The following is a 23,762-nucleotide window of genomic DNA, read 5'->3' on the forward strand; positions in this document are numbered from 1 at the left end:
ACCAAAAAGAGAGGCTTGTTTCAGTACGTCTTCACAACAAACGGAAACAAATAGCCGGCAGCGACAATGGCCATGTGAGTGCCCATGTTCCAGTGCTAAACAAATCAAGACCCCAATGAGAATGGCTAGCAACCACACTAAGACCACGCAGAAAAATCGTCGCTCATCTTGTACACAGCGTTCGCTACGGCGTCGTAATAAAAACGCATAGCAGTGATTGAACATCACAGACTCCGCACGCCACGGCTCTACCCGAAAGGCCAAGGTTTCATCAACGCAGCAGTTAAGCTTACAACTACGCTTGTACTTTCACTGAAAGTTGCCCTGTACCACACGAACCTCCTAAAAATCGGCATTCACCGTGACCCACAGAGCGTGACACACAAAACAACAGAGAATAGTCGAGATCGTGTTGACGGCATTCTGTCCCAACGTGGGCGAATCTTTCTGGAGCGAAAAGAATGGGAGAACTCTGAACGTGTCGCCCTCTGTCGAGCCACGGAAGTATACACTCTGCCATCCCGAGTATCCCCCTTCCCAACTGTCCCCTTCCTCCGACCCTTGTTGCCGCGAACGCCCCATCAACCTCCCCCCTCCCCTTGGCTTCGCCGCCCTGTTTTCCTTTTTTCCCGTGTCCGGAACATCCCCATCCATAGATCCTTATCGCATTCATACCACGGGGTCTCTATGCATAAATGGATGAACGGCGGCGGCCACCTCTCTTCGCAGCGCCGTTCGCTCTCGATGCGCTCCTCGCTTCCCTCATTTTCTCCCCCCTCCCTCCCTATTTCCCCAAAAGCAGCATAGCGCTGTCATTCGGAGCCGCTTTTTAATCTCTCACTCTCTTTCCCGCCTTTTCCCTTCGCTGTTTTTGGCTGATCTGGCATCCGCAACCACCCCTCCTCGCGCTCTGAACCGCGGGGACAGAGTTAATTAAATTGTACTCTATAGCTACAATGCTTTCGGGCCCCCGTTCTCCCCACCCCGACGCACCTCTCCCTTATATATATTGACACCGTCATTGGCGGCCTGGCTTTTCGGTTGTCCGGGCACTGGAAAATGCGCCGCTCTTCCTTTTTTGTTTTGTGAGAGTTCAGAGACGCAATTTTGGTGCCCATAGCAGATATCTCTCGCTCAGAGCAGACGAATGTATAAAAATGCAAGTCCTCATGATGGAATCACACTTGTCGATTTCGTATTTGAGTTTGCGCATCAGAAGTACTACCAGCGAATCGCAACGTATGCCGGACAAAAACGCTGATCCAAAACAAGCTTTCACTATGCAAGACATAGTATGCGCTTTATAAAAAGACGGACCGCTTGGAATGGTAAGTTTTTTGTGCTTCGAAACACCAAACCTGAAAAGAATGACACCCTCTTGCACCTTTGAATAGAGAGCCACTTATATGACTGCCATTTGGACAATGTGACGTCAGTAAAAGCTTCTTGTTAGGCTGAAATACTGGTTGGTTTGGTTTCGTTTATGGGGTTTAACGTCCCAAAGCGACTTGCGAGACGCCGTAGTGAAGGGCTCCGGAAATTTCGACCACCTGGGGTTCTTTAACGTGCACTGACATCGCACAGTACACGGGCCTCTAGAATTTCTCCTCCAAAGAAATTCTAGCCTCCGCGGTCGGGATCGAACCCACGTCTTTTGGGTCAGCAGCCGAGCACCATAACCACTGAGCCACCGCGGCGGCCAATACTGCCTTTCCTTCAGTGCATAGGCGAAGAACCCGAAGTGAAGTTTTCACGTGCTATAAGCAGCAAGTTGATTGGCCCTCCTTCAATGATGACTTGTAGATGTCGGTTGCCACCATCATCCGGATGAGGCTCTTCGTTTCTCTGCTCCATGCTGCGAGCCACTTCGTTCGTCAACGTTGGTGTGAGGAATGATTGCGATATAAAATACAAATAATTGTTTTGCATATAACCCTGTACAAGGTTACAAAGTACGTTGAACAAAGCTGCAAAAGCCCAGCCACGACTCATTGCAGTTGACTGCACGCCGAACGTATGAACATCAAATCACATCCACAAGAAAGTTTAACTGCATACGAAACCACTTCGCGCAGATTTAAGATACCTTGTTATGAAACCTGCGCGCAATTATTCTTGCATTTTGCTGTTTCACGCACTTTCATGATGCACATGATTCAATCCCTCCCCCTACCCTCTAAAAAAACGATGTATTCTCTTTCTGATTGTTTAAAGATTTAAACAATCTTGAGGCTGAATATAATTAAGTTCAATTGCAAGAGCGGTGATCAACTGTCCGATTCTATGGAATATAACTCACTTACGCCCGCTCCTTGGATCAGCAGTTGACCTTAACACAGTTTAAATCATCATATTGTAATTTTTTTTAAGTCAGCCATCTAACGAAATCTTGATCAATTCGGACACCTCTAGGACGGCGGTGGCGATTCATTTCCTCTCGAACAGAAAAAAATAGACGTGGTACCAATAAACGAGAAAACCAAAACAATTAAAAACAGTTGGTGAAACGTTCTGTACGGCTTGATTAAAAGAGCTTTAGCCCCTTCGAGAGCAATCACTGCTCTTACGTGAGCCAAAAACGAAGAGAGAAGGAATCAGTTCTATTGCGAATAAGAAGGTCGCTTAGTCCGGTCGCATCGCCTTTGTTTTTGAGTATGACATAACTTTCTCAAGTGGTTGCTTTGCTTCCGGTACATTTATATGTACTTTTAAAAAAATGTCATAGAAACAAAATGCGGGCCTTGAGAGAGCAAAAAAATTTATAGACACTGCCCACGTAGTCTATTACTCAGCTGGAGTCAATACGTGGTGCTTTTTGAAAGCGAACTATCTCTAACAAGTGAACAGGACCTAAGTAAAATAATGTACACACGTACCTAGGAAACCGAGCGAGCAATGTGCGGCTCATTCGGTTAACCTTTAAGATCACAACAGAACACGCGCTCCTGACAAAGCGTTCTTTTGCAAGCAGCGGTACTACATCGATTGAAGCAAGAAACAAGTGAGGGAAAAAAAGAGTATCACAAAAAAAAAATTCCAGAGGCACAACGCCGCTCCTGTCAAGCTTCGTTCCGATCTGTCTGCGCGAAACAAGAGCGCCACCTGAGAGCGCTGAGACTCCACTCAGAATGCAGATGACGTCACGGTGTCACGCATAGGCGCGCACCCCGAAAGTGGATTCCGCTCTACAGGCGCTGATGGATCGTACCCCCCCCCCCCCCCCCCCTCCCTCCCTTCTTTTCTCGTATATATACTCCACCGACTGAGGTTGCGGGCCTTTTTGTATCGTTCAATTCCACTCTATTCTCCCCTCTCCTTCGGCCCGTCTTTCAGCGTACCTTACGCGGAATTTCTTCTTTCTTGTTTTTCTTTCTCCCTATCTTTGTAAATTACTCGCCTTGCGGATTTTGGGACTCGCTTCCCCGCTATGGGGAAAACAAGGCTCCGACTTCCCGAGGGAGTAGAAACCCCGTGGAGGCCCGAGTCCCTCCCCTCACAGCGGTCTAAAGGCTTTTCCAGCAAGGACAGAAACCAGGCTCTTTGTTTAACACGTTCACGGCTTCTTCTGGCCTTAGCCGGACCGCTTCTTTCGGTGCTATTCGCTTTGTGAGTCGTTGCGACGGCTATAGGCCATTGTATTCCACTTCCTGTGGCGGTATGACAGCCCTGGGACCCCAAGGCATCGGTGTGTTTTCCGATGGCCCGGGACGAGCTCTCCGCACGTCACTTAATACATCTTTGAAGGGTCGCTTGGGGGTTCCCAGGTAATTCTCAATGTTTTGCTGCCCTCTTTTAGAACGATAACAGTCAATGCGTTTTGACTGTTCGTGTCTTCTCAGTTCGGTCAGCTCACTAAAGCACTTTGCATGTTTTGCCTACAAAAACATGCATGAATTACTTCCTTCCTACTTCAGTCAACACATCAGCTGCAGAAGTGAGTTCCCTGATGTCCAATTGAATTATATATAAACTCTTGCTCTTCTCCACCTATGCAATAGTGCGCAGAGGCACAGTGGTAGAAATACTTAAATGTACGCATGCACAACCTTCAAAAAATACACTGTCATCACTTGCCCGCGCATCAGCTATCGTCACCGTCGATGTGGCTTACACACCCCTGCACGGGCATGACTTTATTTTTTTTAAAAATGAACTATCTGTACAATTACATATAGCACGATGAGGTTATATAACAATAACTATTGAGCAACTTTGGAGGTTCCACCACTTCTGACTTTTCCTAATCCTCTGTTAGTACATTTTTTTTTTTTTTGCTATGGAACATTTTGGCGCTACATTAAGAGCGCCGAGTGGTGCTCATTGTTTTGCGGAAATTAAAAGCTTTGCCAGCATTTGAAAATATATCTCAGACGTCAAACACTAGTCCTTTTTAACGCATTGTGACGCTATGTAGACTTCTGCTCACACCGGCTAGACGGTTCTCTACAAAAATGTGTTGAGACAATGTGAAAGGATTAAAAATAAAATGCCCCAGCCCATTCCATTAGGTATAACTGGCTGAAAGGCACTCTTTATAGAGGACGCTGCGCATCTCGTACTGCCGAACGGAAATTGTGACGACACGACACAACCAACCGTAGTGCTTCCAAAGGTAGACTGGCGGGACGCTGCAAGTTCCAAAAAAATCTGACACCCCCATGGTACACCGATGAAAATACGAAGACTCCACGCTAACAGTCCCCGAATATGCGATGAAGAACTGAAACGGAATTAGCGACCATTTCCCTGATAGCAACATAGTGCACACCGAATAAAGATGATGCAGCTCCCCATCCGATCCCTGCTTGACGTCACCCTCCTTGGTGGCTTAATGGCTATGGCGTTTGGATACTGAGCCCTAGATTGCAGGATCGAATCCCGGCGAGACGCCATCGTGTGGTGAGGGATGTCAGTGCGCGTTAAAGAATCTCAGGACGTCGATAATATAATCCGGAGCCCTCGACCACGGTTTCTCTCATATCCCAGGCGCAACTTTAGGACAGTAAACCCCACGTATAATACGCTGCGAAATGTCGGAAGAACCTTTATAACCAAGGTAACGCTTAGGCATCTTATAGCCCAAAGGTTGCGGTGAGAAGGAGTAGCAGCAGAAATGCAAGTCTGACTTCTTCGCCTCAGGGCATTGTAAAGTCTAGCACATTTTGACGATTCTGCTGTGTCATATGAGCACTTGAGCTCGACGTCCACAAACGCAAAGGGGCCTGCTTGGAGTGGGAAATCCAGATGTGGGGTTTAAGGAAAGCGGGAATGTTACAGACGAAGACGGCGGTCTGATTAAATGACCAGTCACTAACCACTGAAAGGGAGGTTCCAGCCGCTGATTGTGTCATGCGCCACGGTGATTCGTTCGGTTCTGCCTTTTATTAAACGCGTCCGCAGGCAGCGGTAGTAATAACTTCAAAGAATGAAAAAAAAAAAAAAAACGAAGTATCATTTTTGCTGCAACCCGTAATATTGTAAAACTCATTAATTGCCATTTAGTAACATTAAAAATTCGGACGCCAGCCGATCGTAAATACCGAGCGGATGTTCAGGAATTCTGACTTTTTGATGTTTCACTGCTATCGCGCAGCACAGAGTTCTTAGAAACTGAAATGTCTTGTCTCATTACGGCTTTTAAGTAATTCAATGGCCAAAAGTTGATTCCTTGACTGAGTACTGTAAACATGTCAGGTAATAAAGAAAGCACAGTTTTCACTATTTTAGTGTTTAATCGCGGCATAAAAACTGCATAGGAATAAGGCTGGCACAGAATTTAATTTCACGCGTTCCTCGGCACATGGGACTAGTTCTTGCAAGGCAGGATACACGCGCACGGCAGCGACATTATTCTTAATAAAAGGAAGCAATATTCTTGACATCTTTGCTCGCTGACTACGCTTGCGTTTTTAATACAGAAGGAGACGGCGGTGTGACATTATTTATCAATAAACTCAAGTTAAAAAGCAGGCAGCTGTGCTCTGCCGTCTGTAAGCTTAGGCGCGCGACGCGACAGTTCGCGATGTAATATGCAGATGCAACGCAAGATATTAAAAATTATGTTCCGGAAAAACGCAGGAACTGAGAGAGGCGAATAATAAAAGCATCATTTCTAGAGTTGCGTGTTTAAAATTCTCATCAGCACCACGACAGTTCGCGATGCAACTAAGATGAGCGAAATGCTTACCGTGGGCGAACCAAAAAAGGTCGCCTACATAAAAGGGTATGCTATAATGACATAGTCGTTACGCGAGCAAGGCAACATGCTGTGCTTGAACGAAGCGAAAATGCGCACTGCGGAAAGTTGTTATTTTGTGAAGCCCATCACTCTTAGTCTTCTTCTTACTGATTTGTTCAAAACAAATCTAAAAATGGAAGGAAAAAATTTTTCCTAACGGCGGCAGTTGCTAACGAAGCCTGAGACATCTGAGCTGAGGCCAGCGGAATTGAAAGGGACAGGAAGGAGGCAGGGAAAGGGAAGAAAGAGAGGAGCGACACGGAGAAAGGACAGAGGGAGAGGTACATTCCTTATTGCACCGTTTTAGGAGAGGTACAAGAACATCAATGCGAACTATCTGAACGCAGGACCTAAAGGCAGGCAATTTCATTCATTCATTCATTCATTCATTCATTCATTCATTCATTCATTCATTCATTCATTCATTCATTCATTCATTCATTCATTCATTCATTCATTCATTCATTCATTCAGCGAGTTCCAGGTATAAAATACTGTAATTGTGTTTAGGAAGAGATACGCGCACCGTGAACCAGAATACCTAATAGCGAAGCGAATGGATTAATTTATTTGTGAAAATATAATAAATATATAACTAGATAAATCTATAACTGCGCAGCATTCCTTAGAAAAATTCATGGAGCTTGCAGTCTCATCAGTTTTGTCATCAAGCCAGAACTGATGACCATCCATAGTCTGTATTGGTTTTATGTTGCTTTTTTTTTGCTCACTCGATTATGTACCAAATGTATGATTGTATTAATGAATACTTTGATACGTGTTTGAACACATGTTTTGAAGGCCAGAGTTGGCTTTCTTCCGTTTTCTGTTTTTCATTTGATGTGATTCCGCATATGAATGCTGATTTCTTGTCTTTTAAACCTGATTGCTGGCTTTTGTTTTATTGTGTTGTTAACTTGCATCTTGTTATTTATAAATCCACTCCTGTAACAGTCCCAAGAAGGGACTAACAGTATGTTCAAATAAATAAAACAAATAAAATAAATCAATGAAACATCTTTAAACAACTAACGAAACTCTCTACAATGCATTTTTTTTCTTTTGCACAATGTAACCAGCGTAAGATAATACGTTTTCAAATTTATAGCAAACCCGATCCAAGGCATGCTTCCGCAACATCGCAACGTTACGAAACAGCGCTGCGCGTCGCAAGCACCGTCGCCGCCACCCTGAAAGCAATCTCTGTGCCGTGCACTCTCGCCCAGGCCCGGCTGTCGGAGAACGTATCTCGCAAAGCCAATCGACGACTCAGAGCACTACGGTGACAGCCAGCAGCAGCAACAAAGACAAACGCGGTTGCGTACTCAATAACCGGGGCCTCCGAGAGCAGAGGCGAGGGCGCGGAGGATATGTGCCGTGTTTCGTTAGGAGCAGCGTTGCTGCGGAGACGCGGTGCAGCTGGAATCCGCTGGGGTGGCTCAACGCTGCTATCCGGGGTATTTCTGTTCGAGACAAGCCCTGCGGCTCCAAGGAAAATGTGTCCATGCCCTTGCCTCTTGAGTTGCTGTTGTCTCTGCGACTGGCTATAGCGACTTCGGCTGAGCAGTCGAGAGCTTTCCACAGGGTGCTCGAATCGATAACAAATTTTTATTGCGCTGAGAATGATGATCTTCTATACGCTACAACATCTGATCGACTACTGACTGCTGAAAAATTTGAGTCGTCATTTGAGTGCCTAGCTTATGTATGAGAAAGAGGGAAATTTGGCATCAGTTTCAGCGAAGGGATTTCGCCTCATGAAATATCTCTTTGGTAGCATGGTATTACACAGGGAATAAAAACAGTCATCTGGAATTGATTTCAACGACAGCTCGCAAGCATAATACCCGCGCAATGTTTCTGAGTAGCGTGCGCAAACTTTCAACTTAGATTATTTCTTCCGTTAATATTGGGCTTTTATACGGCCTCGTTTTGCAAGTAAAAAACATATTTCCCGACTTTTCTCACAGGGCAAATAATTATATGTACAGAAAAGCTAAAATCACACCTGACAAGAAACACAACGAAACATGTAGTTACAACACAGTGCTCTTATTATTATCTTGAATTTTTTTTTCCTTCACTACACTTTAATGCGTTTTATGACTCACCAATCTCGTTTTTTCGCTCTGCGGCTCTTCTGTGAGGCGAAAATTCTAGTCATGAAACTGCAGTAGTGCACGGCAGCTGTGTGCACAGACGGTGAGCGCCCACCTGCTTGGGCTAGACGATGCCGGCAGTTCTCCGAACTAAGACCACGCCGCCATTTCGCAAAACTTTCGCCTCTGAGGGAGACTGATTGCGCACGTGGACAGCCTGAAGAGTGTTCAAGCCGAGTGAAGTGATTTCGCCGAGCTAACTTCGAGGCGAGTGTGTTCTGCAGTGAGTGTCACTAAAGTTCATCGCGCGACACTATACACGAGTGACAATAAGGGCGAGTGTCACTCGTTGATGTTGTAAATGAATTCGCTTGTGTGAAAGACGTATATTCCTGGAAGATGGTTTTCCCTCGATCAGGAAAAGTGCTGAACGTCAGGGCATTTCAGATGCTGAATATCAAGACATGATGGCTCTGCTGAATTACAAAGTGCGCTTTTTCTTTCAAAAAAGTGAGAGAAAGAGAGAGAGCTATACAATCAATGTGCTCATCGTCATCCTGAATGAAAACTAAATCGGCATCATGCGAAGGCAAAACAACCTATGGTTCCTTAAAGGGAAACTGCATAGGTTTTCGAAATCGACTAGCTTAAAAGGGCCGAATGTGCGAAACTTGCCGGTAAAGCATGCGAAGTCTTTTTGGGCTAGCATTTGAAATAGGGACGTAATCGCCGATTAAAATCACGACACCCTTCAAGCTTCTCTGCAGCACACAATGCCAAGTGGGGGGGGGGGGGGGGGGTGCATGATGACGTCATCGAAGGTATCGGTACATTGCCAACGCATAAACGCCTGCTTTGAAGCGAAAAAACTAACGCCACCAAAAGGGAAATCCTGCCGCGAGTTGATTGGCAGCGTCCAACGAGGCACGGCAGGGTGTGGCTGACGGCAGCGGTAATTTGAAATCATACCTTCCGTGACGTCACACTGAACTTCCCCGCACTCCTCTAGTGCATTGAGGAGAAGCGCAAAATTCAATCGTCGATTACATTACTATTTTAAATGCTAGTGAAGAAATACTTGGCATGCTTTACCTACAGCCTATACAGATTTGAATCCTCGAATATCGCGAAATTCTCAAAAAGTGGTGCAGTTGCCCTTTAAGGTAATGGCGTGGATTCCAACCGAGGGTAATCGTAGCAGGGTGTTTAAGAGGGTAAGGTCGGCGCATGAAATTACGAAGATTGCGGGGATAAGGTGGCCGCAACAGGCACAGGATAGGATTATTTGGAGGGATATGGGAGATGCCTCTGTACTGCAGTGAAAAACGTTAGGCCGATGATAAGGGTGATGATGAGTGAAATTTTCGTTATGAGCACGTAGTAGAGTTATCTTTTCGCTTTCTTTTCGCTAACCTTCATGCATTTCAGCAAAAATTTCTGATGGGCGAGTTGGTTCATCCTGCTTCTCGCAGTGTATGTGAAAATAAATACGATAAGTATGGATATCAATGCAATGAACGTCTGAGGCTGCGTGACCTTTCATGCGAGCAATTTTCTTTCTAGTTCATTTTGTACGATGGTATATCTTATGTAGAGTGGCAACTGGCCCGGTCTGTAAAGCCTGAGGTCTCGGCAGGACAAACACGAAGCTTCGCGACCACGCTTCTGATATTGTTGAGAGGCAGGCGCTTTCCTTTTGGCATGATTGGCTTCAGAGCCATCCGCTACCGAAGCACCGCAGCGAGATGACACGAGCCTATAGTGATGTGAAAAGGTTCGAAAGGTCGACATTCCTTTCAGGTCATATGTTTAGAGAGATACGCTATGCAGTTTCCTCAAAGTGAGCTTGGATTTAATGTTTTCTTGGTTCATCAGCTGCTAATTTCTATTTTTTTTCCACCCTGTGAAGCAAAGCAGAATCATATCTCGACTGTTTAGGTTATTTGGCCTCTTTATCCTCTTTTTTCTTTATCTTCTTTGAAAACGTCCAGAAATTTCGCTATTGAGACAATTTCTTTTCTCCGCCTCTTCTACAACTGTGCATCACCTCTCTGATCTAAGAGACACTGCAGCAAAATATCAAACTCGGCAAGATAGATAGATAATTCGTCGGGTTCACTACCGACGTTTTCTTTCTGCACGAAAAGGTGAGTGCGTTGCTGAGAAAATCGCAAACGAAAGTCTGAAAAACCTTGCACATTCAACCCACCTGCGAAAAATGAGCACAGTTATGCCATTTCTACGACGCATTTGCCATGAAGGTCTCCGACCAGAGGCGCCTCTTTCCAAAGACCTGCAACGGGGCCGGATGCAGAAAGCCGACACATTAAGCAGAGCTTATTGCTGTAAGGTGCAAGTGCATTCCGCTTCAACACCCCCCTCCCCTATAGAAAGGCAGATGCTCTCCGCTGCATCGAGTGCCGCTGCGTTTCGCTGTAGCACACTCGTACGGTCAAATTAGGCTCCGTGGGTGCATGAAATTATAGAGACGAACCGCAGACTTCAGAACAGACTACTTGTCGCCCTGCCGCACGCGTACATTGGCGACTGTTGCAGCGCCCGGTGAACTATTTCCGTTTCTTTTGTTAACCTCTTTCGTGCATTTGCACACTATTTGTGGAAGGTTTCACTCTCTAATGAAGCATCTGTTAACTATTGCTTCGCATCTGTTGCATTGTTTTGTAGATCGCTTTGAATCTGTTCTTATGAGTGATCTGTAATTGCTCTGTATCGTCTATCTGTTATACGTTTGTGAACTTTTGACTACGACTTATTATCTGGCTTGCTACTGGCGAAAGCTGGGCACCGAACGACTACTGTCCTTTGTAACTGGTGGTTGAATTCCGGCTGAGCTTGTCACGCTAACTCGTGGAAATCTCCTGCGAGACTGGAGTAGGTACCCTTCTACGCCTAAGGGTGGTTTGGTGCGCGCACCGCCTGTGTACATGTGACTGCCGACTAATTGCGTAGTAAGTGCGATCGCAAATGACCCTTGTGATTGAATCCGCTGTGGTTATTGCGATGTGTCCGATCGTGGATTGCTTCGTGTGGTTTGTAAGCGGAAAAGAAACAAACGCGCATAAATACGTCACCAGGCGCAGTTGTACGAATGTGCACGTGCCGGCGCCACATGTACTTCATCATCATCATCTTCATCAGCCAGACTACACCCACTGCAGGGCAAAGGCCACTCCCATGTCTCTCCAATTAACCCTGTCCTTTGTCAGTTGCAGCCACCGTAATCACACAAACTTCATAATCTCATCCGCGCGTCTAACTTTCTGCCGCCCCTGCTACGTTCGCCTTCTCTTGAAATCCACTCCGTTACCCTTAAGAACCACCGGTTGGTTATCTTGCCTTCGCATTACATGGGGCATGTAATGCGAAGGCAAGATAACCGTACATGTACTTCGCGTTTACTTAATTTTCTGTCTTATGAAAGCTTTGTTTCCGGTAAAAATGACATATTTGCTATCTAATGACGCTAACCTATCAGTCTAGCCTGACATAATATACGCCTTTGGTGACGCGCTCGGGAAGCGTTGGCCAGGTCGAGTCGGTTGCATCATCCAAAGGCGCCTGTAAAGCGTGCATGTTTGCAAATACAACCTTACTGCAAAAAAACACGCTTTACAGGCACGTGCAACCTGAGGTTTTATCTCTCTCTCTCTCTCTCTCTCTCTCTCTCTCTCTTATTTTTCGTACTTTTCCTTAATACAATTTCCTCCCATCCCCCTCCATTTGTTATGCAGACATCTTCAGTGTTCGCCCCCTTTTTTGCGTCAATCTTTTGTACGTTTGTGAGGCAAATGATATGCTGCGGTAAGGACCGCAGGTAAGGACCTAGTGGTCACATATAAGTGACGCTACGGTAGAGCAATTGCCTGCAGAATAAGCAAGGCTAATCCCACCTGTAGCATGAAACAACTCAACTCAACTAGTAGTTGAGGATCCGCCTCGCATTCAGGAGGTTCGGGGTTCGATCCCCAGTGCCGCCGGGTATCCACCGGTGATACAATCGCTCCAAGCTTTGTCTGGCCTGGTAAATGCTTGGGAAATGGGTCTTTGACCCCACCTTGAGCAAATAAATATACCTTGCGCAGGGGCGCTCTTTGCCCACAGATGCCCTTGCGCCATAAAAATTCGCTATCACCATCATCACCATTATCACCATCACTGATATGCTGTGGTAAACGTGCAGTTTAACAACCCGAAACATCACGGGGGCTCCAGTAGACGCAAACAAGCGATAATAACGGCTGAAGAGATGCAACTATAAGTACTTATACCTGAAATATCTTGAGTATCCTTATCTCGCATGCTGCATAAGCGGCATTCGAAGAACATCTGATCTCTAACCTGTTGTTTCCGATCGCTTTTTCGGTCTCAGTGTTTTTAATTCCGGCCATATACATTTTACAGCCCATTCTAATGAGTAATGACTTAGTACACATACAACGCACCATACTATGCAAAGGCTACGCTGTGATAATGGATATATTTCTACTTTCAGTGTTCCTAATGGCAAATAACGCGGAGTTCATTATCCGCCCGCCTCACTTCTCTGTATTTGTACAACACAGCCAACCGTTTAACTATGTACTCTTAGAAGCAGCTCGATACGACTGAATTATGAGCGTTGTGAAAATAATAACTTACGCCTTATTTTGTTAACACTCTCGACTGCACTATTGGAAGTTATTTCCGCAAGGGAGAAACAAAGCATTCGCAAATCAGCTTTGATGTGCACCCTTATATTTAGCGTACTTTCTGACTATGTGACTGATATTATGTCCCATCTAATGTTTCAGTCTGAAAATAAGCAGACAAACAAGTTTGAAAATAGCCTTCCCTGCTACTGCAACCAAACCTATAACATTATAGCTTCCGCAGTGAAAAGGTAACCCTTGACCTACAAGCGGCACAAATAACTGCGTGGGGCTCCTAGATATATCCTCCTCGAGCCAAAAAACATTAATGCCGTTTCGCTATTCATGGCCTGTTTACACAGTGCACGTCGAAGGTAATCGATATAGATCCCTGAGTCTGCCCAACAAGCTTTATCAATGCCTCAGAATATCATCGCAACGCTTATTGCTATGACTGAATTTGATCTAAATGCAGAGCGTAACGAAAAATAATGTTTTTGTATGTTTGTTTTTTTAAGCTTGCGCTATGTCTAGCGTTCGCATTGCTCATCTCATATGGGTTATTGTTCTCATCGATCAAGCGTAAACTTAGCACTTCATTATTCTGCCATTATTCTGTACTGTGCAGAAGATCGATGTCACGAATAGTAGGCAAACCCAGAGTTTACGTTCAAATCTTCATGAGAGAAATAGGTAATGGGAGGCAGCCAGTTCTTTTGTGACATCAGTCAAATCAGGCATGATACTTTAGCCTCATCTGGAGTAGCATGCCAGGTCCATAACCAGGCAGACCTCTCCTTTATTCGTTAGTCTCTCTCTGTCTTTCTCTCTCTCTGTCTTTCTCTCTCTCTCTCTCAGTCAAATAAGAGCAAAGACGCCTCCACGATCTGCTTCCACCGCTCTTTTGGCCGCATTGCTTGTGAAAAATAAAAGAGGTTTGAAGTTTCTAGAAACCGACAAATCTTCTGCTCACGAGCACTGTTTCTATTGGCACCTATCATCGAAACGAAGATCAAGAAAAAGTTCTGGAAGTACCAAGCATAAAGGTTCCGAGCATGATAGAACAGTGGTACCGCAAAAATGTGTTCTGGGGCGCTATGCTGGAAGGCCCGAGTTTGCTGAAACTCGGAATCTTCCCGAGTTCTGGCGACGCCCTCAGATGAGTGAACTAATGGTAGCAAGACAAAATCCCACCCTCGTCACGCCTCGAGCTTCATTGGGTTATCTGGATATATTCCGTGATTTATCATCACATCGGCGCCACCTCATGGGCTTCTTGGGCGGTCTACAAAGAAAGGGTCACGTGACCCAACCGCCGGTGCACTTTTCATTTGTGTGTCGCTCCACCAAGTGCATTGCGTGTGCAGTTAGACAAACGAGGTTTGTTGAATTTTATAATGCACTTAGTACACCTTTATAAGCATTTTATAGTGTGCAAGATTTGGATTTAAAGCGCTTTAGAGTGATTCATGCATTATTAAGTTTTGCTTTGTACCGCGAGGGAACGCTACCAACGCTACATCATGTGCAACTGTGAAGGCTACGGAAGCAGTCCGCAAAAAAATAAATAAAGAGAGGTGTATCACTCCGCGCTGTTTTGTGGCCGTGTTTTTTTTTTGTGGCCGAGTTTTGTGGCCGTGTGGTCTAACGCGTCGCTCCGGAAAGTCGACAGGCAATAGGAGTGCGTGGGTTCAAATCCCGCACGGTTAAACTTTTTTTCGCACATTTTTTTTTTTTCATCGTAAGTTGAATTTCGCGTGACTTGAATGAGAAAACTCGTTTTGCTCAGAATCGCTTGAATATTATCCCGTGTTCTGAAATGAACAGCATGCATCTGTTCATTTAATGCATACCGCATACACCATACACCCTGCATACACCACCTCGATATCGCCTGTTTTCCCGTGTTAAGTGTTAAATTTTGAACATAGTGTTGATTCCCACACTGACAGAAAATAGTACTGCCTCAAGAGTCAGCTCGGCTCGATTTCCCTGCTCTCCTAGAAGACCAGAAGGTACTCAGGCAGGATTTTCATGCAGCCAGATAAAAAGAGTTCCAAGCTGTGGGAGCGTCAAGTAAGAATGCAGAAAAAGTTGTACAACGCTAGGAAAAAATATTTCGAAAGAGCAAACAATAAATGAGACACGACAATAAAAAATGCTCACCCCCAGTGTTTGCGATAAATGGTTTATTCTGGAAACAGCCAGTGGCATGGATCACAGTGCAAACAAATTAAATTACACGTGCAGTGGATGTACACCAACACACAATCAGTCAAGTGCTCCAAAACTGAAAAAAAAAAATGTGGAGCCATCGAACAACACTATTTGACAAAACGAAAACCTGACCAATGTACTAACAAGGACGTGACTCGAAACAAATTCACACTCAACTGAGCAAGAGCCAGCTTGAAATCATCCACACCTCCGAAAAATTAAGGACAAAACATACAGTACTGGCTACCTCAACACTGGCACTGCATAACATGTCAAAACGACCAGATATTGACAGTAATGCAAGACAACACCAAACTAGGAATCCCTTTTCAGGACATGAAGATCAGACACCCATACATACCATTCCCAACCCTCACACACAAAATGAGGCCAATGCCTAGGGGTTTGTGAATGTTCGATCATTTTGGACAGCATAACTGAATAAATTTCTGTTCAGTTAGTCGAACGAATCAAACAGTATATGTTCAAAATTATTTTCAATGAATCCAATTTGCTCTAAAATTATCAGATACTTTCCGAATAATTGACACAACGCTTTATTAAGCTCCACCGTATTTTTCTACAATTAATCTTCCAAAAACAGCACACATTGACGACGTGTACCAGTATACCTATTCTAATTGGAAAAAGTACTATTTGCACTCCCTTACAAATTCTACTTTTTTACAGACACTATTAACATGACCACCTACACTACAAGTTACTGCCCGATACAATTTGATGCAACGAATTGCAATGATGCAATGATATGATGGAAATGTAACAATTTCCTCGGTAGATTGATCAACACACACACCAACATGCACACATATTTCACATTGCCACCAACACATGCACAAAGGTGATCACAGCAAGCCGATGAGTCCTCTCTCTTTCCTCGGTAACATGTGTATTACACATCAATTCGAAATCAGACAAGTTCCTCGATGCCACTCAAGTCTTCATCAATGGAATCGATGCTCGACTCATCAGAGGAGGAGTTGCACGAGTCAGAAATGCTGAAGACAACCGGTTCAATTTCAGCGTCAACAATCATATCGCGTTGTCATGCTTCAGCCTCAACTTGCTCCACTGAACACAACAGTTTTGCCAGTTTTCCTGCCTTACAGACGCCAGTGCTTCCGGCAGGAGCTTTTCCACTTCAGCCAAAGTGAAACATTTATTGCGACTTGCGGTTATGAATATTGCATAAGAATGCAATCTGCCAAGTCACACAAATGCTACCGTTTAAAAACCGATTAAAATGCATGCGTGAAATAGCTGGAAAAGTCCCTGCAGCTATTACGTGCGCAAACATGAGGTAAAACAAGAAAATATCTACACTGTGTGTAAAACTGCTCAGTTACTGATAAACGGAAGCGGTTTTTGAGGTTTAATGCCCCAAAGAAACCCAAGCGATGAGGCATGCCATGGTGAAGGGCTGCCAATAACTTCAACCATACGGGGATCTTTAACATCCACTGACACTGCACAGTACACGGACCACTATCACTAATAAATGGGAGAACATTCCATAAGCCGTGACATGCATGAAAGCAAAAACAGAGCATTCTTACAACCATTGTGTTCAACACATAATGTGCCTTCCTCGTGAAATAGTTGGCCTTCGCCACGTCAGGGCTGGACTTCGAAGGGGCCTTTACGCCAAGTTAAGTCCCGTCGACGCATGCCACGACGTCTGTGATGCCGCCGCGCAGAAGGAAACGCTCCTTAACATACGCACGCTCGGCCGCAGTCGTGTGGAAAAGCGAACCATCGCTTCTGCACAGCCGCGTCGATAAGCGCGTCAGAGGCGTCCCTCACACAGCGGCTCACAGTGCTTTGGTGGCATCCAATAAAGCGGTCTGCGCCTACGCTCCCCTGGAAGCTCCCGGTCGCGAACAACCGGAGGGCGCAGAGGACTTGCTCTTCGACCGAAAGCGAATGAGGCCCGGTACGCACTCTCCGCAGGCGTGGGTCGTCGCCTAACTCTTTACACAACCATCGTACCGATGTTTTGGAGAGGCGAAAATGTCGCTGGAATTCGTCCTCGGCCATGGCAGTAAACGGGTCCAGCCGGCCGTACTGACATTTGCCGTCAGAGGAAGCGATGAGCCAGGCTGCTGCTGCTGCCGCCATGACAGTCCCGAGATGAATTCGGGGCACTTCACCGTTCACGAGTTTAGCTCCGAGTTCACCTGTCAATCAAAACCATTGTTCACGCCCCCGGCATGGCGTACATAAATTATAGGCGTACGCGCTATGGGTGGGCCACTCCCAACATCCCAGCCGGCTACAGGTATGCTGCGCGGCTGCGCGGCTGTGCTGATTGCTGACAGACATCGACGATGTTGACCATCGAAATATAACAGGCAAAACGGGCGTCATCGCTGGTTAATCTAAGTACCTCTGCGAAGGACACGCAACGTGGCGACAGCCGTCGATTTCTTCGCTCGCATACCAAGATTCCACAACACTATAGCCTGTTGCAACCACGTAAGACACAGCACAACGCTGACGGCGCGTCACACCTGCTTGCAAGGCGTCAAAGACGGACCACGACAACGAAAACGGTGCTTGGAGGCCGTCCTACTCTAACAACATGGCATCACAGGTGTTTGGCTTGGCCGTGCTTTCATCGGTGATAAAGCTCAGCATCAATGTGTCAAACACATTCGGGATCGACAAACGGTCGCTGCTCTGGACCCAGTGCAATAAAGAGTTTGTAATTTCCAGCACGCAAGCACTGCGTACTTCACAACCGTAACACCTTTCTCTGTTATAAGTCCGATTCCATTATTGCAAACAGGATCCCTCATCTGCCCGAACGATATTATTGCGATGTCACTGCGGTATACAACGGCGATCGCCGTTAGTGACAAAACCAGTCCGCAAAACCTTGAAGATCGCGCCGTAAACAAATACTACACAGATACGCGCGCCACCACCTTCACAGCTTTTATTCACCGTCTGATGACATATATGATGAGTTGTGTCGCTGGGTAGCACGCTCTTCGCATCCGCAGTGCACTAAAGAGGCGTCACACACAACAGGCATACGTAATGAATCATTGAATCATTGAATTGAATACAGCCAAACAGCAATTGTTTTCCCACACCGCATCAAAGCCGCTCGCACGGCCAATTTCTACCGCTGAGATTCGCCAAGAGCGTACTAAACGCAATGGTTGGCCATAGCGGGGTGCGGCAGCGGCCGTAGCAGCGGAGAACTCCACCTGAGGTCACTGCAGAGAGCAGCAGTGAAGCGGGGGGTGCAGTCAGTTAAGTTTTTTGCTGTTGGGTATTATGCAAGCCAGAAGATGCATGACTGTTATATTTTGATATACGACACAAGAAAATATATTGTTACGGAACTTATGCCGGGTTGCTAGGCAACTTACGCCGGGCCGCGCTTCGGAGCAAGTGAAGAAGACGAATGGCGCAGCGGAAGAGAAGAGGACGACGAAGGGGCGCGTACTCGAGACTGGGACTGGCTCGACGCTGGCCGTTCACCGTTTCACTGTTTGCTCCCATATCCCCGTTCATCCTGTAAATAAACCCATTCCCTTCGTCACAATATTATCGCAATGGCCGAAAAATAGGACAGATTTAGCGTGTAGTAGTTGCTTAGTCTTTCCAGTCGAAGGCAGCGCTACCGGCGGCGTGTCAGCGCAGGAGCTCTCGGTTTCGGCAGGGTGGGCTGCCGCCATGCCTGCCGCTCTAGTTCGTATGCAAGCCACCATGGAGGAAGAAAAACCTCCATGCAAGCCACGCTGCAAGCAATGGCCTCACTATCGCCACTAGCGGCAGAAAGTGTCAAATCTTTGTTAATTTCCTAAAGCTATGCTTTTCAACAACGCTTTATTGGATTCAGATTTTAAAATAAATTTGGAAATGTACAAAATGTTCATAATATTATCTGTTGCCTTTTAACGTATTCGAGAGAAGAGAAAGGGTTGATACAAGAGTGCACCTAGTGCGCACTGTTCGTCTTCGGAAATGGAGAGACAGATAGAGCCTGAAAGAGAAGACACGCCTTTGACACGCCCGAAAAGGCGTGTCAAAAAGCTAGCGGCGAGTGTGCAGATAGGTAGCAGAGAAGTCACGATTTCGCGATTGCTGACATGGCGCTGATAACTTCAGGTAGCGCTGCGGCCTGGTATTGCGCAGTGTATGGTGTTTGAAGTGTGAACAGGCGCGCAGGGTGCGCTTGTATCGTCTTTGCGAGGCTTTATCTCTACATTTTATTGTCCGCTGCCTGCGCACGTTCCGCGCTATCTTCGTTCACTGACTGCCGTCATCGCAAACTCGGATGAAACTCGGGCGAGCGCCAAACTCGGGCCTTCCGGCATAGCGCCCCTGATATCGATTCATTCTAGCCCCGCCTACAACGTTGCCACTTCTTAATCAAAGCGCTGCAGTCAAGCAAACAATGAATACAGGTTTCTAAAAAATTACTACACGAATGCACTGGCGGAAAATTCGGCACTATTCGTCAAAAGTAACACACGGCTGCTGCAAATGTAATACAGAAAACAAACCATTAGTTAAACTAAACTGATGCAGCGGCTCCGAAGAAGCATCTACCGGGCGTTTTCTTCATTTGCCGTTAGTCTCAACAAAGCTCGAAAATTGATTAGAATGGGCTGGCCGACTGCTTATCTCGATGCAATACAGTGTAAGGTAAAAAAAAAAAACATTTGCAGTGCGGGAGCGATGTGAATAAACAAAAATTTACGTGTAGTGCGCAAATAGTCAAGTAACTCTGCTTTAGCATGAGCATTTGTATTTCAGTGATGCATCTGTGTTAAATAATCCCATCTGAATAAGCAGGTGAATTAGTAACAACGCGTACCTCCAAAATATTGGAAGGTGCGTCTATCTGAGCTATGCAGTAGGGTGGGGCCCATATTTTTTGTGTTTAATATTTTTCTAAAATCAGGCGGAGGGGCCTAAAATTTTGAGCGTCATTTAGTTAGATAAAAGACCGAAATTAATTTTTTCTGGGACTTGCTTCATAATGTTTTTTTTTCTTATCTGCTGTATATGAGTAATCATTTTGTGGGTGAATATAAAGCAAGTACAGCCCAGATATATCAAACCCAGTTATTTCGAAGGATTGGCTGTATTGAACACACAGATTACCCCCTTGAAATTCCATGTAAAATAATGGGAAATTTGCACAGTATATCAAGCTCGAATTTTTACGGTTGTTCGAGATACCGAATGGCGCGCCGTGCCCTTGCGAGTGGCGCTTCTCCTAACGGCACTCTTTGATCATTTTTCGCTCGTGGAGTCGGATCAGTTGCTCGACCCTGGGCTCTTGCTGGCAGCGCTAGCGCTGGGAAACCGCGTGACAAGGTGAACGTGGGGTGTGCTTGAGGGTGGCGATCGATTTCCTGTACTCAATTTTCACAATACACAACTGCCATGCGGCAAAGCCAACCTACCTGAAGCTTAGCGGTGGCCCCTGTCTGGTGTACTTCGCTGCCAAAGGGTTGGGGAAACTAACTACACCGTAAGTTTAATGCAGGATTATTCTATCTATAAGTGCACTGGTAACAGGATTAGACACCTTATGGTAGGCAGTGGGTAATTCTATAGCACTATCGACTGCGGCAACCATGCGAAGCAGGTTAGGCCTAGCAACACCTCGCGAGCGGCGCGTTGCCAGCGCGTCGACGAGGCACGTCGCTGCACAAAGCGTTTCACTAGCGTTGATGCAATCTATTTTTTCATACAGATAAGCTTATGCATTGCCATTCTTTATATATCGAATTACCGATATATCTATTTAGCGAACCGCTTCGAATTTGGAATATCCGGGTTCGCCTTTGATCGCAGAAACTACTACAAAATTTAGTTCTGCCAATGAGTTTACCAGTCCAGGTGTTTGTTTTGATTGATTGATTGATTGATTGACTGATTGATTGACTGATTGATTGATTGATTGATTGATTGATTGATTGATTGATTGATTGATTGATTGATTGATTGATTGATTGATTGATTGATTGATTGATTGATTGATTGATTGATTGATTGATTGATTGATTGATTGATTGATTTCATTACCAAGAATCCTCCGGCAGTTCAGAGATGCGCATATATGCTCCGACTGAAGGAGAAGAGTAGTAGCTGCTAGGGAGATATGACGAGGACGAGCACTGAATACGCCACTTTGGTCGGTTGTTGCGCAGGCGGCTGAAGAAGCAGGAGGACGAAAAGGGTTTCATGAAGCATGACGAGCTCCAGGAGGAGTACTACGAAGGCGGCGGCGCGCCCGGGCCCGAGCCCAGTGCCGAGGGCGGCAAAAGTTGGCGCCGCTACCTGGAGCCCAACTGCCCCTGCTGCGACCTCTCCAAGCGGTTCACGGTGGCGCTGCTCAGCTCCCTCGGCTTCCTTATCTCCTTCGGCATCCGTTGCAACATGGGCGTCGCCATCGTCAAGATGACGGCCAACAACTCGGAGACACAGGCGAGTACAGCTTCCTTCCCCCTGTCTCTAAGTTGTGCCTCCCTAGCGCGCTGCGACTCTAGCTTACCAACTCCAACCGATTGGGCATAAATTGTCGTTAATGCAAACGCCACCAGACCCTACATAGTTCGCGCATATTTGTGGATACTGTACTCGCCCATGTTTTTCATATCTTTTTGTAGCGAGAGCTACACTATGCTACCCAGTCGAGCATTTCGCCATGAGCCCGGGAGGCCGATAGTGCGCATGCGCGAAACCAGAGAGGGGTAGCAGGTGCGCGACGCATGACGTCAGAGTTCGCCGCCGCCGACGCACGAGAAGCCGCGCCGGCCAGACTACGCCCGCCGGTGCCGCGCGTGAATGAGCGGCGGAGACGCCTGAGCAAATAGAAGAACGCCTTGCCAAGTGGAGACGCGAAGGTAGCTTTCGCTACGTATATCGTGGCATAGCTGAGCTAAGCCACTCCAATTTTTTTGTTTCTTTATTTGTTTATTCGTACCTGCCCTTGTTTCTTTTTTTCTCGATTTTGATCTTTTTGTTCGCAGGAAATTATTATTCATTCAAAACTTTTGCCATTTGGATGAACCATTTTCTAGGTGTGCGGCTAAACAAACCTCTGCGCATTGCATTAAATAATCTCTCCTTCTTTCTCTTTTCTTACGTACATGCGCATTTCCCGTTATCTTCAGCAACTTCTCCAATGTGCCACTCTTATGCAGCTTTATTCCCAGTTCAGAGCTTGAAAGTGGTAGGCTCTCGTTTCATCATCGTTACTCTTCAGCTTCGCTAAGGTTCCTTTACCAGTTCACAGAGCGCTCGTACATATCTTTGCTCGCAACATCGGAAGCCGGCCAGCCTGAACTGCGCGGCTATATATAGGTTTGGTTTATGGGGTTTAACGTCCCAAAGCGACTGAGGCTATGAGAGACGCAAGACGCAACAGAGGCTATATATACGATAAGCAATCATACAGAGTGCCGATCCTCTTCGTACATTGCTGTCGCAACGTTCTATTGATACAGCAATGCGCGGCATTGCAACATAAGGCGCGATCGCTTGGGAGCCGTGATATCGCAGCGCATTTGCGTTGCAACGGCAGATCCCTGTTGCAGCAGCACCCAGTGATGACTTGCGCAATCTAGCATAACCGTGATAGCATTGCTTCATCGATCAGAGAAGCAGCGATTCGAAATTTATATCCCCCAATCGATGTTTGAGGAGGTCAATGTCATCGCATCTTGCTTTTACTAAAAAAAAAACAACTCACAGAGTGGTTATCATATTGCAATTCAAGATTCAGTGAGGGCTGTTGAGGTACTTTCATTTAGCTATGTATTGGGATGAAGAATTCCAGACCTATATGCATATATGTGCAGCACACTTTTTAGTTTTCAACGCATACTCGTTCCAGACCAGTGGAAGTCCAGACGTCTGGTTCCGCTCCTGAAACCAGGCAAATCACCTCTTGACCCGACATCATACCGTCCAATTCCACTGGCTAGCTGCGTCGGCGAGTACTGGAAAGGGTCGTGCTTAAAAGTATTGAGTGGTACCTGGAGCGCTACCATATAGATCTGGCTATAATGTCCGGGTTTTGACGTGGACGCTCTTTAATTGGCAACGTGGTAGGCCTATTGTCATCCGTCCAGCGGCAAAGACATCTGAAGCGCTTGACCGCGGTATTGTTCTTGGATATAAAGGACGCATTTAACAACGTAGCTCAGCAGGCCATTTTGGAAGCTCTGGCAGCTGCCTAACTTGGTGCTCACGTATTCTGCTGGATACGCAGTTATTTATCCGACAGATCTCTCTTTGTGCAGTCTGGGGATGGCTCAACATCTCATTTCACTTCTCGTGGAGCCCAACAGGGTGGAGTGCTAAGCCCAACGCTGTTCAATCTTATACAAAACTACCACAGTCGGCGCAACTCTCAATCTATGCGGGCGACACCTGTATCTGGGCATCAGCAGTGCGTGCCCACAAGTTGAAGCGAGGCGCCAAAAGGCGTCAAGTATGTTACGTCCTACCTCCACCTTCAAGGCCTGCAGATTTCAACCGAAAAGTGCTTGCTTTTTGCGTTTA

The 23,762-nt window shown here is 46.1% G+C and overlaps 1 protein-coding gene across 2 annotated transcripts in view; it reads left to right on the forward strand.

Annotated features, from left to right (window-relative positions):
- LOC149371384 (vesicular glutamate transporter 1-like) overlaps positions 1 to 23,762 on the forward strand; it is a 201,413-nt gene that overhangs the window by 135,301 nt on the left and 42,350 nt on the right. For both annotated transcript variants that reach the window (XM_089565625.1, XM_089565624.1), the window contains exon 3: positions 21,404 to 21,680. In XM_089565625.1, the coding sequence (XP_089421751.1) occupies positions 21,404 to 21,680 (277 nt within the window). The remainder of the gene's footprint in view (positions 1 to 21,403; positions 21,681 to 23,762) is intronic.

This window comes from Amblyomma mixtum, chromosome 1, assembly GCF_055824585.1.
Source record: "Amblyomma mixtum isolate Tamu chromosome 1, ASM5582458v1, whole genome shotgun sequence".
Taxonomy (NCBI): domain Eukaryota; kingdom Metazoa; phylum Arthropoda; class Arachnida; order Ixodida; family Ixodidae; genus Amblyomma; species Amblyomma mixtum.